Source organism: Tachypleus tridentatus, chromosome 2 (assembly GCF_004210375.1).
Source record: "Tachypleus tridentatus isolate NWPU-2018 chromosome 2, ASM421037v1, whole genome shotgun sequence".
Classification (NCBI taxonomy): Eukaryota; Metazoa; Arthropoda; class Merostomata; order Xiphosura; family Limulidae; genus Tachypleus; species Tachypleus tridentatus.
Window position 1 is genome coordinate 55,378,614 of NC_134826.1, and position 17,616 is coordinate 55,396,229.

General features: G+C 33.4%; 1 protein-coding gene across 1 annotated transcript in view; it reads left to right on the forward strand.

Annotated features, from left to right (window-relative positions):
* LOC143243875 (serine/threonine-protein kinase PLK4-like) overlaps window positions 1-17,616 on the forward strand; it is a 63,665-nt gene that overhangs the window by 16,794 nt on the left and 29,255 nt on the right. Inside the window, 6 exon segments of the mRNA XM_076487627.1 lie at window positions 1,203-1,435; window positions 2,521-2,570; window positions 4,359-4,627; window positions 13,547-13,828; window positions 15,581-15,817; window positions 16,964-17,333. Coding sequence (XP_076343742.1) covers window positions 1,203-1,435; window positions 2,521-2,570; window positions 4,359-4,627; window positions 13,547-13,828; window positions 15,581-15,817; window positions 16,964-17,333 — 1,441 coding nt within the window.

Below are 17,616 nucleotides of genomic sequence, written 5' to 3' on the forward strand. Positions count from 1 at the left end.
TGAAAAGCTAGCACGGTCAAGGTGTGACATTCTCACTGGAGATATATCTTTGTTTATTTACAGTTGATTATTGAAAAGCTAGCACGGTCAAGGTGTGACATTCTCACTGGAGATATATCTTTGTTTATTTACAGTTGAATATTGAAATGCTAGCACGGTCAAGGTGTGACATTCTCACTGGTGATATATCTTTGTTTATTTACAGTTTATTATTGTAAAGCTAGCACGGTCAAGGTGTGACATTCTCACTGGAGATATATTTTTGTTTATTTACAGTTGATTATTGAATAGCTAGCACAGTCAAGGTGTGACATTCTGACTGGTGATATATCTTTGTTTATTTACAGTTGAATATTGAAAAGCTAGCACAATCAAGGTGTTACATTCTCACTGGAGATAAATCTTTGTTTATTTACAGTTGATTATTGAATAGCTAGCACGGTCAAGGTGTTACATTCTTACTGGAGATAAATCTTTGTTTATTTACAGTTGAGTATTGAAAAGCTAGCACGGTCAAGGTGTGACATTCTCACTGGAGATATATCTTTGTTTATTTACAGTTGATTATTGAAAAGCTAGCACGGTCAAGGTGTGACATTCTCACTGGTGAAGTATCTTTGTTAATTTACAGTTGAATATTGAAAAGCTAGCACGGTCAAGGTGTGACATTCTCACTGGTGATATATCTTTGTCAATATACAGTTGAATATTGAAACGCTAGCACTGTCGAGGTGTGACATTCTCACTGGAGACATATTTTTGTTTATTTACAGTTGAATATTGAAACGCTAGCACGGTCAAGGTGTGACATTCTCACTGGAGACATATTTTTGTTTATTTACAGTTGAATATTGAAAAGCTAGTACAGTCAAGGTGTATATATTCACACTGGTGATATATCTTAGTTTATTTTTAGTTGAAAGTATATAGTTATTAAATTAAAATGAATATTTTATGGCAGCTACAAAAATTATATTTATTTAATGTTTTAATATAATTTGTAGTAATATTCACCATCACTGTACATAAAACATAGTTATAGACACTTTTTTCTCTTGCTGTTGTCTGACTGTTACTTTTATAAAGGTAGATCTTAAACCTAAAAAGGTTCATTAAAGATGTGATTCCAAGTTCCTTGTTTTGAAACAAAAGGTTTTAATTAAAGTAAATGTTTTTATTGTATTTCTTTCTACAATTATCAGAGAAATAGCTACTCGTAGTTCCCATGGGCTAGAAGCTGATGTTTGGAGTTTGGGCTGTATGTTATACACATTTCTGGTGGGTAAACCTCCTTTTGATACTGCAGCTGTTCAAAGTACTCTAACTCGAGTGGTGATGTCTGACTATGAACTTCCAGAACATCTCTCAGTAGAAGCATGCAGCTTAATAGATTCTTTGTTGAAAAAGAATCCTAAAGAACGCTTAAAACTTAATGGTAATTATTCATACATATATTTAGCTTGTTTGAAAACTACCAGTTAATGATTATGGGCTAAGTGTATTGTAACAATATTCTCAGTTGAAATAAAATATTCATAAAGAGTTAATTTGATGTGTTTACTATCACTTCTTTCTGTTAGCTACTTAAATACACTACTTACATTAAAATATTGTTCATGATCCTTACTATTAGCTACTTAAATACACTTTATATTACAATATTGTTGATACTTCTTTCTGTTAGCTACTTAAATACACAACTTACATTACAATATTGTTCATGATCCTTTCTATTAGCAACTTAATACACTATTTATATTACAATATTGTTGATGATTCTTCGTATTAGCTACTTAAATACACTGTTTATATTACAATATTGTTCATGATCCTTTCTATTAGCAACTTAATACACTATTTATATTACAATATTGTTGATGATTCTTTGTATTAGCTACTTAAATACACTGTTTATATTACAATATTGTTGATGCTTCATTCTGTTAGCTCCTTAAATACACTATTTATATTGCAATACTGTTGACGATTCTCTCCGTTAGCTCCTTAAATACACTATTTATATTACAGTTGTTAATGATTCTTTCCTTTAGCACCTTAAATACACTATTTATATTACAATATTGTTGACGCTTCTTTCTGTTAGCAATTTAAATACACTATTTATATTACAATATTGTTTATGATTCTTTCTGTTAGCAATTTAAATACACTTTTTATATTACAATATTGTTGATGATGGTCAAAATATTGGTAACTTGACTGTTTTGTAGCTAGTATATTGTATCATAGCTGATATATTATTTTACATACAAGGTTATAATTTAATTTCACTGAATGAATAATTCCTACATTTTACATTATTTCACTTTTTCTACACAACCTTATAATAGTGCATTATATGCCTTGTTCATATCTTTTAATGTACACTTTTTTACAAGCTTATGGCTAAATAAGTTAATGTTGGCAACAAATATAACAGTTGTTTGTAATATTTTATGTATAACTAGAAGCAAAGAGTAAGTGTACAAGAAATATAACAAAAGTGTTTTTATTTTGTAGAGGTGCTAAGTCATCCTTTCATGAACAAATACATTGGCTGTTCTGACAAGGTAAGAATAAACATGTAACTGTTTTATATTTAATTTGCAGAAAACATCTTAAGAATTGTAGTTTTTTTTATAAGTGGTTATTTAGTTTACTTATAGACAGCTAGATTATGTCAGTGTTTAAAGATGGTCTAATTTAATAATTTGTAATTTGTATGCATTAATCCTCGCACTGTGGGTGGGTCAAAGTGTACAAGTCACAACTTGTAAGAGTTATATTTAAAACTTCAATTAAATTAGTTTATTATATTATCAGTTTATATAAATAAACTTGGCATCAATACATAGATAATAAATCACATTTTAATGTTATATAACTTAAGTTTTCAATTTAAAAAAGGAATATTTTTAAAAGTCCCATTTCTCCTAGAATGAAAATTGTCAAGTAAGGAAATTAACATAAGTTAACCAATATAGTGTAGATATTACTAAGGTAGAGTTTTTTGGTTTTATATTCCTTAATCTTATTTGTCTGGGCCCAGCATGGCTGAGCGTGTTAGGCGTGCAACTCGTAATCCGAGGGTCGCGAGTTCGCATCCCAGTCGCGCTAAACATGCTCGCCCTTTCAGCCGTGGGGGCATTGTAATGTGACGGTCAATCCCACTATTCGTTGGTAAAAGAGTAGCCCAAGAGTTGGCAGTGGGTGGTGATGACTAGCTGCCTTCCCTCTAGTCTTACACTGCTAAATTAGGGACGGCTAGCACAGATAGCCCTCGAGTAGCTTTGTGCGAAATTCAAAAACAAAACAAACAAAACTTATTTGTCTGTCTGTGGAGCTATAAACCAAAAAAATTAGACCCATATGTCTATTTTACTAATTGCCAATAGAAAACATATTTTTAATATATATTACCTTGCTTTCTGTACAAAACATTATCCATTTCATCTTCAGTCTGAAAGTTTCTTTGAAAATGTTCAGGTTGACAACTCTAGATAAATATTAACTCTTATGGTATAGTTAGAAAACCAAATAGAAACAAGATCATAAATAAATACTATGTTTTTTTTTATTTTCCTGTATATTTTATCATTAATTATTACAAAAATAACTAAATTTAGAAATCTTTTAGGTTAGATGAAATAAGATAATGAATAATAATAAAAGTAACAATTATTCACAATATGTGTTCATGAACAGCTTATGTGACACATCATTCAATACAGTAACATGAGCTACACACTTTCTATGTGGTGGGATTATTAGACATGATTCAAATGGCAATTATATAATAAATTAAGTACAAAGTTAAGTATACTGTTGCAAGCTTTAAAAACACATTTGGATGGACAATTGTGTTTTCCTGTTACAATTTGTGGCCATTGTAGATGAAAAATGTGTGATTTAGATTCTATAGTAGTTACAAGGTTTATCAAACTGATTTACTGTGTATAGGGTTGGGAAAGAAAATATAACAGATAAATATAAAGATTTAGTGAACAACACTTGATATTTATTTATTATAAGGTCTTAGAAATTACAGAAATGAAATTTAAAAGTTTTCAGATGAAGAACAGTATTTTTAATGTTAATATAAAGATCACTCAGAGCAATCAACACACTGATTCTCTGTATTCATGGACGAGTGTTTACTGAAACCTGAAAGTTTGTGAAGATGCACAAAACATATCAGAAGTTACTGCATGAAAATTTATTTTTTTCTCAGTTGTTACAAGGTTAATGATATCAACCAAGCTCATATCTATTTTATATATTACTTTATATATTGGAGCAGTAGTTACTTGTACTGTCTCTTTATTTCTTAACTATGCTAACTTTTTTTCTTCTTCTAGTTATTAACCCAGAATTCCACAGATAGTGGTATGGGGACAATGACAACAGTATCATCTTCCCGAAGTACGAACGCTACCCGTCAGGGCTATTCCAGGCCTTTGATAGCGCTTCCTATTACAGAACTAGAGTCACAGCGGTCGTCAGAATGTGTAAATATCAGTAACAGCTCATCTTTGAGAACCAAGTGTTCAGGAAATGCAATTTATAGACATAATGTACCTACTAGAGAAACACAGTCTCCAACTTCTCCTGTAAGACTCAGACCTGGGTGGGTTGAGAACTTTTTTATTTCATTCCTGTAAATGTTAGGTTTTTAAACCTACCAAGACAGGTCTTCCTGTAGTCATGGGTCAAAGGTCATGTCATCACCTTTGCAGATTCACATTCAAAATTTTATTGAACTACTATTTTATGAATGCATGTCAGTAAGTTTGGAATCAAATTGTAGATTATTTTGGTGTTATACATTAGTTAATTTCCTAATTTAAAAGTAAATATAAAAAAACCTAAATATTGATTTTTGTGTGTCATAGTATGGTGAATGTAGCATTGGTTCAGATTAGATGTTTGTGATAATTAAATACAAAGTCTATATTTTCTTACAAATTGGATACTAAAATCACCTATATTTATGAGGTAGAATATGAGATAAGAACCTCCTGTGTTTTCTCTTTTCTGAGATATCAATATATTTATTGAGTCAATAAATGTGGCCTGGCCTATCTCTTCAATTTTTGAAAATGCTTGCTTACTTACACCTATATCACCCAGTAAAGTGTGTATAGCTATATGAAAACTCAGAATAACGTCTTAGTGGTCTTTATCTCTGCATAGTTATTGCACTGGAAACTCTTTCTCATCATGATGGATTCCAAGTGTTAAGACATTAGTGAACTCAAAAAATCATATTTTCTTTACACCTAAATACAGCTTAATTACTGAACTAGATACATTATAGAGTAATTTATAACTTTTTGTTATTTCAAAATACATATATAAATCCTAAAAAACATCATACTGTTTTATATTCTCCACATGTGAAATTTGAGGTTTAGCAACTTGCAGCAAATGAGTAGAGTTCATAACTGGAAGAGATAATTGTTTTATATATTTCATTTACTGTTCTATATTTTAAGTAAAATAGCCAAAATTTAAGAACGTATTTCTAACTAGTAATAATGCACAAAGTTGTATAATGTATTATAATGAAAAGGGTAAGTATTCTACAAAACACTAGAACGCAGTTAAGACACGTAGCTTTTTAAAAGCCAATTTAACATTCTTGCTTATGGTAATGTGAGTGTATGTCCATCCCCCTTGCAATAATGGCTCAAAGGCCAATAAAATAAAATAAATAAAAATAGAAAGATGTATAATGTAATGTGATTTAAACTAAACATTTGTGGTTTCTTTTTATAATTTGTAATCATTCTAAGAGAAAAAAAACAATTTATATGTATTTCCTAATTTTTCTCCTTGGTGTGGATTCCTGTATGCGGTGAGGGGACCTCCCAGGGAAGGTTCTGTTCTTTTAGTTTACTTCCTTTGGGATCTAAACATCTACTCACGTGTTTGCCGTGCATGGTGACTCATGAAGGAGAGGAGAGGATCCTGGTGGTTGAGGGGTCCAACCATAACACACCACTTTGACCTTGAATTCCAGTAGATGGGTGGCCTCCTAGGGTCAATTGGCTGGTAATTTGGGCTAGGGTCAACCAAGTACCAGTATTGGATGTTCTGAACAGGTGTTGTGGACATTGTATCTGATGCTGGTGTTTGGGTATAGTGCTCAAGAAACTCTGGCATTGCTGCAGTGTCCTTGTTTGACATTGTAGTGCATCCACTCATAGGGCTTCATGGTGGGTGGGGCCAGTGGGCACTGAAATATTCTTTTTTTATTATGGATTATCCAAATAAAAACTTAAATAAAATAGTGAAAAACAGGTCATAGCTAAATGACCACATCTTGAAGATTCTGAGCAGCAGTCAGTAACACCTATTGTATCTCATTTTCTTATAATACATTCTCTTTCAGACAAACCTTTAGGGCAGATGTCTTCCTTTCTCATTTAGAAGGGACTAGAGAAACTTGATTGTTCTTCAAAGTGAGTAAAGAAGCTTTGGTCTGGTGACATATTGGTGGAAACATCCACATCTCAACATAGTGAACTCCTTTTGCATTCAAAGGCAATTGGGGATATACCATGCTACTTTGAATTTATCACAAGGATTTATTGTTGTGAGGGATTTGAAAAACATCCCATACTCAGAGATTCTCGCTGGCTTCTCCACCCAAGGAGTTTCTGCAGTGAGGCATATCTGCACTTGCAAAGATGGAATTATGATGCTGATCAATGTCCTCATTCTGACATTTACATCACTGTGTCCACCTGCTACCATCAAGGCAGGTTATTTTAATTGCAAGGTATGGCCATACATTCCAAACCTTCTCAAATACTTTCCAGTGTCAACAGTTCATTTACTTGAAGACATCATGTCATGGTACCTCAACATGTGCTTGTTGTGGTGGCAAGGATCATGATGCCTGTGAGTGTGAAATGGATCCTCATTGCATCAGTTGCAATGGCTATCACCGGTCCTTCTTTCATTCTTATCTTAAATGGTTGGAAGAAAAAGAGGTGCAGCATTTGAAAACAATTTAAAACATTACTTACCCTGAGGTTCGTAAGTTGCTGTCTACCACTTCTTCTCAGATGTATGCTGCTGCACTTTGTTTCACTACTACAGATCTCTCTGTGTCTCCAAAAGAATGGTTCTCAAACCAAATGCAAAGTCTTTTGACTTCTATGGTTAAAAATGTTGATGAATGAACTTCAACACCCATCTCTGTCCCTAATATACATTCCAGCAAACCCCAAGATCCAATTCCTTTCATTCCAGGTACAGGCATTTCCTTGGGTACATCTTCTTCTCCCACCATGAGATGCAAAATGATTATTTGTTCTCGTCCTTAGTCACTGGAATACTCTTCCAACAACAAAGGCCTGCCCAATCAGACCAGGGCAGAATCCTTGTAGGTCGACAGACCTCTCTCAAACAAAGACAAAAAATAAAAAAGATGTGGTCATAAACAGAAGGGCTCTCCACCCAATTTGCCTACACATAAATAAAAGTGGCCACCTTAATACAATGGAACTGTCCAGGTTTATGTTCTAATCTGGTTGACATCAAAGCACTGATTGCTTCCTACTGCCCTGTATGTTTCCTTATAGGAAACATTTCTGAAACCTGCCAATACAGTCACCTTTCAGCAGTTTTATTTGTACAGAAGTGACAGGCTGTGTGATGGACAAGTGTATGGAGGGATCTGCTCACCCTGTCTTTGTCACTTGACACACCCTTGGAGAATGTAGCCATCCGTGTTTCCTTTAGTCGTACCATCACTGTATGTTCTCTCTTCCTGTCCGTTGGAAAGATCTGTGACCAATCAGCCCTTGATGCTCTCATTGAACAGTTGCCATCTCTATTTTTAATCCTGGTGGACTTTGATGGACATCATACCCTCTATGGAATTAATTGATCATATTGATGGGAGGGGTCACTTCGTAGAACATGTGCTCTCTGATCACAACCTTTCTCTTTTCAATACTGATTCTTATACTTGTTTTCTTGCACCTAGTGTGTCCTTTACTGCTATTTATCTCTTAATTTTTTTACCTTCATTATGTTTCCAATTTTCATTCAGGGTTAACAGTAATCCACGAGGCAGTGATCATTTTCCTATAATCTACAGAGAGACTGGCCATGGTCGATGCCACCCAACCCGCGTGCCCCAGTGGAAGCTGGATTAGGCAGAGCAGTCACATCTCTCCTTTCGAGCTGATTGTAACTATGACTATAATCGTTCTTTTACACTGGTGGAACTCAAACTGGCCCTTCATTGGTTTGGTAGTACATCGGTTGGACCTGATGATGTACACAACAAAATTGTGCACCTTATATCTCATGCTTCTGTTGCTATTCTTCTGGTTGTTTTTAACCAGATCTGGCAGGAGAATGTTGTCCCTGATACCTGGCACCAGGCCATTGTCCTACCTTACTCTAAGCCTGGGAAGGATCACAAGATTCATTCAAATTATTGTTCAGTTGCCTTGACAAGCTGTTTCTGTAAAACCTTAGAGAGGATGGTTAATGCTCATCTTGTTTGGTTCCTCAAAGCAAACAACCTCCTCTTGCCCACCTGATGTTGGTTCTGAACACAGCTCTTCACCATGGATCACCTGATTCGACTTGAAATGTCAATCAGAGAACCTTTTCTCAAATGACAACATCTTGTATCAGTATTCTTTGACATTGAGAAAGCTTATGATATGACATGGAGGTGTGGCATTTTGCGAGACCTCCATATGTATTGGTTACATGGCCATTTGCCCATTTTTAAAAAAAAATTTTTTAATGGACAGGAGATTCCAAGTCTATGGGTTTGGCACTTTTCCGTTCTTTTCTACAGGAAATTGGAGTCTATCAGTGCTGTGTTTTGAGTGTCACACTTTTCAGTATAAAGATTAATGCCATCACTGAACAACTTCCTCTCACAGTTGGAGATGAGCTCTAAGTCGACCACTTTTACATCTCATTGTCAGTCGTTGAACATGAAGTATATTGAGCAGCAGCTACAGACTGCTCTCAATTGTTTACTGAAGTGGACCTCAGCAAACAGTTTTAATTTCTCACTCTCTAAAACCATTTGCATGCATTTTTGCCACCAACAGGGTAATTCATCTTTATCCTGAATTCTATATCGGTGAAGTTGTGCCACCTGTAGTCTCTGAGACAAGGCCCTTGGGGCTTATCTTTGACTGGAAGCTGACCTTTATACCACACATCAAGCAGCTACGGGTCAAATGTACAAGAGCACTGAACATTCTCCGTGTCCTCTTTTCTACCATTTTGGGAGTGGATCGACATTCTATGCTAAAGATATATTGTGCTCTTTTTTGATCAAAACTAGACTATGGATCACTGGTCTATGGCTCTGCCAGAACCTCAGCCTTAAAGATGCTGGATCCTGTTCATCATTGGGGACAGCTACAAGTCTTTTAAAACTTGTATTACTTTACTTTCTGTAATTGTCCATAACATCAAATAACTTGAAACTAGGACTGGAAAGGCCAACTTCAGGTGACAAACGGTGGATATTGAACTTACATGTTAGTTTTCCTGGCGAGTTACGATAGTTACAGTTATGCTACAGAAAGTCCTTTACAATTTGTATTACTGTAGTTTTTCTCTTACCTCTGTAGACTAGATGTAAAAGTTGCATTTAATGCTATTTATGTTTTTAATTAAAAAATTAAACTTTGTCTTGTTTTACCTTTTATGAATTTTTATAATTTTACTTTAATTAATTTCAACTTTTTACCTGATGTTTGGTGCAGATAGCATAGTTGCTTTGTGCCATAAAATGCCCAAACTACCAACTAACTAACCAATTCCTAATTTTTTTTATGGTGGGTACGAGTTTGATCAAATTGATCTAACTTGTACAGAAATAAAATAGTGGAAATAAGAGATAAACTGTTAAAGTTTTTTTTAAACAAGAACATAATTATTTGGAGGTTATAAAGATTTTGTTGGCAAATGTCAGGTTTTTCTGATGCATTAAAGTATTTTTAATCTTAAAATCTAACTTGATTTGTATGTTGAATGGTCAACATTCTGAAAGACAAATGCAATAGAAAAAGTATTGCTTAGAAAACTTAAACACAATAAAAAGAAATTCAGTATTTTTCATACAAAAGGCTTGTAATGTTTACTGATAAACTGCAAAAATTCCATGAAAATACACTCACTGTAACATATACAAGGTATTTACTAGATTGATCTCAGGAACTGAGCCCATAGTGTAAAAATGAAGTAGTAAGTGTGATAACACATTGGAAATAAAACTTTTCTACGTGACCATGATGCATGTGAGTGCAAACTAGATCCTCAATGTGTTAATTGCAGTGGCTCTCACTCCTCTTACTTTTGTTCTTGCACTGTGTGGATGTATGAGGAAGAGATATAGTATTTGAAAATGACTAATATTTCTTAGCGAAAGGATGGAAAGTTACTGTCCCGAACTCCTTTTTGGACGTATGCTGTTGCACTACATTCTGCTGCTATGATGAGCGTGCCTCCAACAAAGTTGTTCTCAAACTATTTGGGGTGTATTTTGCCATCAATGGATAAGCAAGTTAACAAGTCTCCACCATCCCTTCCAGTGACTGCCTGCAATGTCTTTTTTGGCTCTGGCATCTGCTCAAGTCTACTTTCTTTGCCTTGAGATGTAGAACAATTATTCTGGAATCTCTGTCTACTGACAGACCTGCCCACTTGACTCATGGCAGAATCCATGGAGGTTGACAGACATTCTTGTAATGAAGACGAACAGTATGGTCATAAACCAAAGAGTTCTTCACCCACTTTTCTTCCATCTAAATAAATATGACCACTTTGATACAGAGAAACTGTTAAGGTTTCTATTCTAATCTGGATGACATTAAAGCTTGCTTGATTCCTATCATTGTGATTGTCTTACTTTACAGGAACCATTTCTGAAACCTTCTGATACAGTCACCTTTTGGCAGTTTTCTTTTTACTGGAGTGATAAGTTGTGTGATGCACAAATGCATGGAGGGGTGACACTGCTGTTTGACCTGCATGTGGCCACCCTATCTTTGTAGCTCGATACATCCTTGGAGGTTGTTACAGTCCATGTTGGGTCATATCATCACAGTTTCTTCTGCCTGAATGATTCATAGACAGATTTATGATCAGTCAGACCTTGATGCTTTTGTTGAACAGTTGCTGTCTCCCTTTTAAATCCTGGAAGGCTTTAATGTACAAAATCCTCTCTAGAGTGGTGCTGACATAGATGGGTCATTTGGTAGATCTTATGCTCTCAAATCAAGCTGTTCTTATAATTATTTTCATGCACCCAGTCATCCTTTTACTGCCATTGATTTCTCTGTCTTTCCCTCTTCACTTTTTTTCTCATTTTCCTTGGAGGATTGACAATGATCCATGGGATAGTGATCATTTTCCTGTCATTTTGAGTAAGATTTGCCATGGTTGATACTACCAGCCTCTTTCCTTCTAAAACTACTGATAACAAGAAAGTCACCTGTCTGGCAACACCTGGTACCATGTTTTTTCTCTCTTTCCTTCTGAAACTACTGATAACATGAAAGTCACCTGTCTGGCAACACCTGGTACCATGTTTTTTCTCTCTTTCCTTCTGAAATTACTGATAACATGAAAGTCACCTGTCTGGCAACACCTGGTACCATGTTTTTTATCTCTTTCCTTCTGAAATTACTGATAACATGAAAGTCACCTGTCTGGCAACACCTGGTACCATGTTTTTATCTCTTTCCCTCTAAAACTACTGATAACAAGAAAGTCATCTGTCTGATTAGCAACACAACTTCCTCCCACTGTTGCAAACGAGCTCTATGTCAATAACACAGTATATGAGGCTCATTGGGATTGGATGAGCATATGTTGCTCTATGACACAAAAATATGTGGTTATTAATGACTGGTGTGTTGTTCATAAGAGTTACCAACATTTCGAGGATAAGTAAAGGTTGAGATAATTATATGTGAAGAGAGAGGTGAGTACCTGTAATAAATACATTTTCAGTGTAAGAAAATATTAAGTTTTGAAAAGTCTGATAAAAGATGCTTTGAAAAGTCATTTAACAAAGTATAGAATTTTATTAGATAGTCACTGTGGTTTCACTAAGGGAAAATCATGCTTTACAAATATTCTGACATTATTTGAAAATGTTACTGCTTATGTAGATGAAGGTAAGGGTGTAGATTTGGTGTATTTGGATTTTCAGAAAGCATTTGACAAGATACCACATAAAAGGCTTGTAAAAACTTATCTCTGTAGGTATGGGTAATAAGATAGCTAATTGTACAGAAGAGTGTATCTCAAGATGGCTTGTATGTGTATTAACATTTTTACTAATAAAGCAGAGAACAACATTTCAACCTTCTTAGGTCATCTTCAGGTTAACAAAATAAAAATCTGAAGTAGAGGGTTGTTATAAATGGAGTTCAATCAAACTGGATTAATGTCATGATTGGTTTACCTTAGTGCTCAGTCTTGGGATCTTTCCTATTTTTCATTTACATCTGTGACACAGATAAAGGAATTGTTAACAAATTACTTAAATTTACTGAAGATATGATCTTTGGTGTTTTTGACTGTGAAGAGGATACTGCTGATTCAGATAAAGATTTAGATCATTTTGTGAGTTGGACAAATAAATGGCAGATGGGTTTTAATTATAATAAATGCAAGATAATGCATATGGGTATCAGAAATTTAATTATAAGTATAATTTGGATGGGAATAACATTAATTGGGATTCTGGTATAATAGTTGATAAGTGTCTAAAGCCATTCAAGCAGTATGTTCTTGCTAGTGTTTGGGCAAATAGGATTTTAGGTTGTATCTACAGAAATGTTGAACACAATTTAAAGAGGTTATAATGTCATTGTAAAGGTCATTGGTTAGGCCACATTGTGTTCAGTCTTGGGCTTTTACCTTAGGAAAGATATTGAATTGTTGTAAATGGTTCAGAGAAGTACTTGTGGTTTGGAAATCTGAAGATTTCCATAACTTTTGTATGTTATCAAAAGTGGGCATGGCTTCTGTCATGGAATGGTAAGAGTTATTAACAAGTACATGTAAATAAAGTGAAAGATGAAGCCACAAATACATATATAATCTGTGTCTAGTGTTGTCCAACTTAAAGAAACTAAATGTTACGAACTGTAAATGCTTGTTTATCATGCAACAATAAGTTGTTTTTTTTTTCAGTATCAAACTTTGAATTATAAACTGTGTTGTAATGCTAGTTTTGCTGGGTTTTCAAAAGGGTTCAAGTATGAAGTTTTATAGTATTGTATATATGTTACAAAATTAATTGTTTCCAAACTAATTATTGGATTCATTCTTCTTAGTGTTTTATAGTCGGTATAATTTGGTACAAAAAAAACTGTTCACTGACAAACACCGTCTTTGCAGAATTGACTGTCTGTGTTTCAAGATGGAGAAAATTGTTTGTTTGAGTTTATTGTGTATTGCAGATAATATAAAGCATGACTATGTACATCATAATGGCATGTGTTGAAGAAAAGAAACCTATTTATATATACATATATAGACATGGAGACAGATATCCTTGTTCTCAGATGGGAGGATCACTTGAACAGCTAAAGACAAAGATCAGCACCTTACCATCAGTCGGAGTGAGAAGTGATAAAACGGAACCTTATCATCAAGAGACAGTTCAAGTACTGCAGCATTATGGTGGTCCACCTAGGAGAGAAAGGGATGCCTCGGAAGAACGACGTCGACAAGAGAAGGGTGGAGAGAAACAGGTGGCATCTCAACTTACTCGTGCAGTATTCACAGGAGAGTTGAGAAAAAAACTATATGGAGAAGAGTAGGTTGTTTTACACTGTCTTACATTTGTTTACACTATAAGGTGACTGCTGTTACTAAAAGAAACAAAAATATTAATTATAGTCTTAATTTTTAACTGTTTCATTGTAAATTATTTCTGTAAAAGTAGTAAGTAACAAAATGTCACACCACGAAAACTTTCTTTCAATTTTACAAAAAGTTTGAAGCTAGAGGTGTTATCTTTCAGGTCTTTTAATTAAAGTAATGTAAATAGTATCTGCCAGTAACTTATTGTGATCACAAATCAATGTTATATTATTCTGTCCTATTTGTTATAGCATATATGTATGTGAAAAAAATGTCAGAAAATTCCTTTTAACATGTGTGTAGATATAGATGTGGAAAACATTTGTTGAAAATTAATTTTATTATTATTATTACCCTTTGTTCACAAGTGTTCTCAGTGCTGTAAAGTGTTTTTTTATGAAAATCTTATGATGTATGATGTTGGTTACCAATTTGCATAGTGTGTAGAATTAAAAGTAATGAGAATCGGCAGAAACGCTAGTGATCCGTTTAGTATGTTTGATACATGTAGTCTTTAAACATAAAAATTAGAGTTGACAAAGGTCATCTGGCTGGGCTCAAATGCATTTTTGACAGGTAAGTTATGTCTGTTGCATTATGTTGTGTACACTTACCATAAAACTACTTAAATGGCTAAACATATTTTAATTGGTGTATTGTTGAAAGTTGTGTTCCAGGTGTTTTTAGAACTGTTCTTTTACACGTGGTTTAATTATATGCATGCAGTAGAATCAGTGTCATGGTGTTTTATTAAGTTGTATCCAAATTGTAATTAAATTTATCATTCATGTATTTCAGTAAGCATGGTATAGTTTATATTTAAGTGTTAATAGTCATAAGGAAATGTATTAACTCTCAGTAAACATGACTCTTCCTTGTTATCAATTGCCATCTTTTCTTTCTACCCATATATGATCTTATAAATCTCTTGTATAATACATACTTAGAAAAAAATGTTTAGCATCTTGAGCTTATTACTTTATGCAGGTGTATACAATAAATCAAGTTTATGTGCCCCATGTTCTTCTTTGTTATCCTGTCTTTCAAAAAATTTCAATAATTTTGTTAAAGTAGATATGGCATTCTTTATAAGCAATAGAATACTTTAATTTACTGAATTTCAGCCAAATAAGTTTTGAAAATTTTGTTTCTTATCAGTATTTTTTAATCTTAAAATGAAAATCTTTCATTTGGGTCAGGTAAAGTGTGAGTGAGACTGGATCAGTATTTAACATTAAATCTTTAAATTACCACTGTATTAAAAATCTTATGTGTTGTGTGTAACATATTTATAATGTTTACTGAATTATGTAAAGATACACATTCATTTCCAGTAAAGCCTAGATATACCCCACTTATTGTTTTGTTTTAAAAGTTGTTTGTTTAACTTTATTCAGATATTTCTATTTTGTAGCCAAGTCTGGATTCTCTACATATAAGCAAGTATAAAAACAACATTGGGTAACATGATTTATATTAACATTATAATTTTAATTTCAGGTTTTAATAGTGTTAAACAAGTTGTTGTTGTTGTTGTTTGGATAATAATTTTATCTAGTTTCGTTTTCAACCCTTCATGGTTTAAAGAATGGTTCAAAATGTTAGTGGGTTAAAAATTTCAACTGGTATTTGTGTGATGCTATTCCATGAATAATAGTGTTCCACAGGCTTATCAGTGTTAATATATGTACATCTTTTCTTGCAGAAAAAATGAACTTGTGTATCTGAGTGCTGAAAAAGGGAATTCTAGTCATAGTTGTAACCCTCATGATAACTGGAGAAAAATAAGTGATACAAATGAAGCTCAACATTCTCAGAGCAGCAGGTCCACTTGTGGCCACTGTCATGTGGATGGTTTTTGCAGTGAAACAACTGTTCAGTGTATCAACCAAAAACATTTTCATCAGAATCTTAACAACATTTCATGTCATTCTGCTTCTTGGTATGTTTTCCAGGGATATTTGTTTGTTCTGTGAAACTAATTTGCAGTAATTTTTATGTCACTTACAACTGTTGTCATAGTTGTAAAACCAACAAAATGTGTGATAGATATAGGGTACTGTCTCCTTTCTGGATGTTGTTATTCTATTTCCTTTGGTGCATTATTTAATTAAACATTGTTTAGTGCACTACTACCAGTATTATGAAAAAAAACTAGAGTTTAAATGTCATTGAAAGGTGACAGCCAAAAACAAAAGAAGGTAAAAAACAACTTTATTTCTTGTTTCTCATGCGTGTTATGTATTTATTGTTTTAAAAGTAGTTTAAATGTAAAATCAGGAAACTTTAAATTGGTTAAGGTTAGAAAAGGTAAAATACATAACATGAAAGTATTTCACAAGAAAACAACATGAGCAGCTCGAAGTAGCTTATGGAAACTCTAACACATGAGCTGCACATTTCTCAAATGAGTTACAACTTATAATGATACAAAAATAGTTAGACAAAGTTCAAAGGTTAGTAACACAATAAAATCTAAGAATAAAATAGATATATATTATTATGAGTTTACAGCTATCAGTGATAAACAAATTTTATATTACTCTTTGAAGTCATTCTAGAAAGAAAAATGGTTTTGGTCATTACAAGATCAGTCAAATTCTCCAACCTTGTATAGAGAAAGGGTAGAGAAAACTATAGATAGAATATATTTTAGTGAAAAAACATTTGAAATGTATTTAGGAGGTTTTAGACATTACACTAATAAAAGTTTAGATTTTTGAGATAAAGAAAACACTTTTAATCTAAACATGAAAATCACTTTGTACTTGGACTAGTAAAGAAAAATCAAAAACTTGATGAATTCATGGATAAAACTTTATTTAAAAATTAGTTATTTTATCTTTGTAAAAGAGTTGTAATGTTTACTGAAAGTATGTTGAATAATATATTAAAAGTTTGTAGAATTAAATCTATAACCAGTAAAATTGTAAAGCCTGTGTAAAGTTAATGCCCCTAATTTTCATGATTTATATTAAGTGGAATTTTTTACTTCTGCATGTATTTATGTAAAGTTGTATTAGTTGATAGTCACTCTCTACCTTTGTAATTCATGTTTTGTTTTCAAAGATTAGTTTATATTTGTTAGTCATGGGTCATCGTGTGACCAGCCTCTTCGGAGTGAACTTAATGGCCAAGAAGTCAGAAGGTTAGAAAAAGTTAAACATTCAACTTGTAGCCATCACTGGCAGTGTGGTGGTAGAGACAACTGTTGTTCTCACTTAGAAACGTGTGGTTGTCGAACTAGTGATCACAGTCATTTTGCTGCTTCTCTCTGTAAAAACAGATCCAAAGTTTTTAAAGAAAGTTGTCACATGGAAACCTGTAATGATGATACCACTTCAAAACCCAACATCCATCCAAAGTATGGAAAACATTCAGAAGGACAGGATAATCTTAGTTCACCTTTAAATACAAAACGTTTGAGATCCACTCGGCAACGGACGAAGAACGCAGTGGTAAGCACCAGTAGTTCATTTTGTTTGGAAGCTTACAGTTATGATGTAATTACAGAGATTTTGTTTTCCATGTTATGATTCAGTTCACAAGAACTTTAGTAAAACATGCAGTGATATGTGTCAACTGTTGATAACTGTAAAGAACTGTTGACAACCAAGAACTTTAATAAAACATGTAATGATACTTGCTAACAATTGATAGCTTTAAAGAACTGTTGACAACCAGTAACTTTTATAAAACATGCAGTGACACATCACAACAGTTGATAACAGTAGACAACCA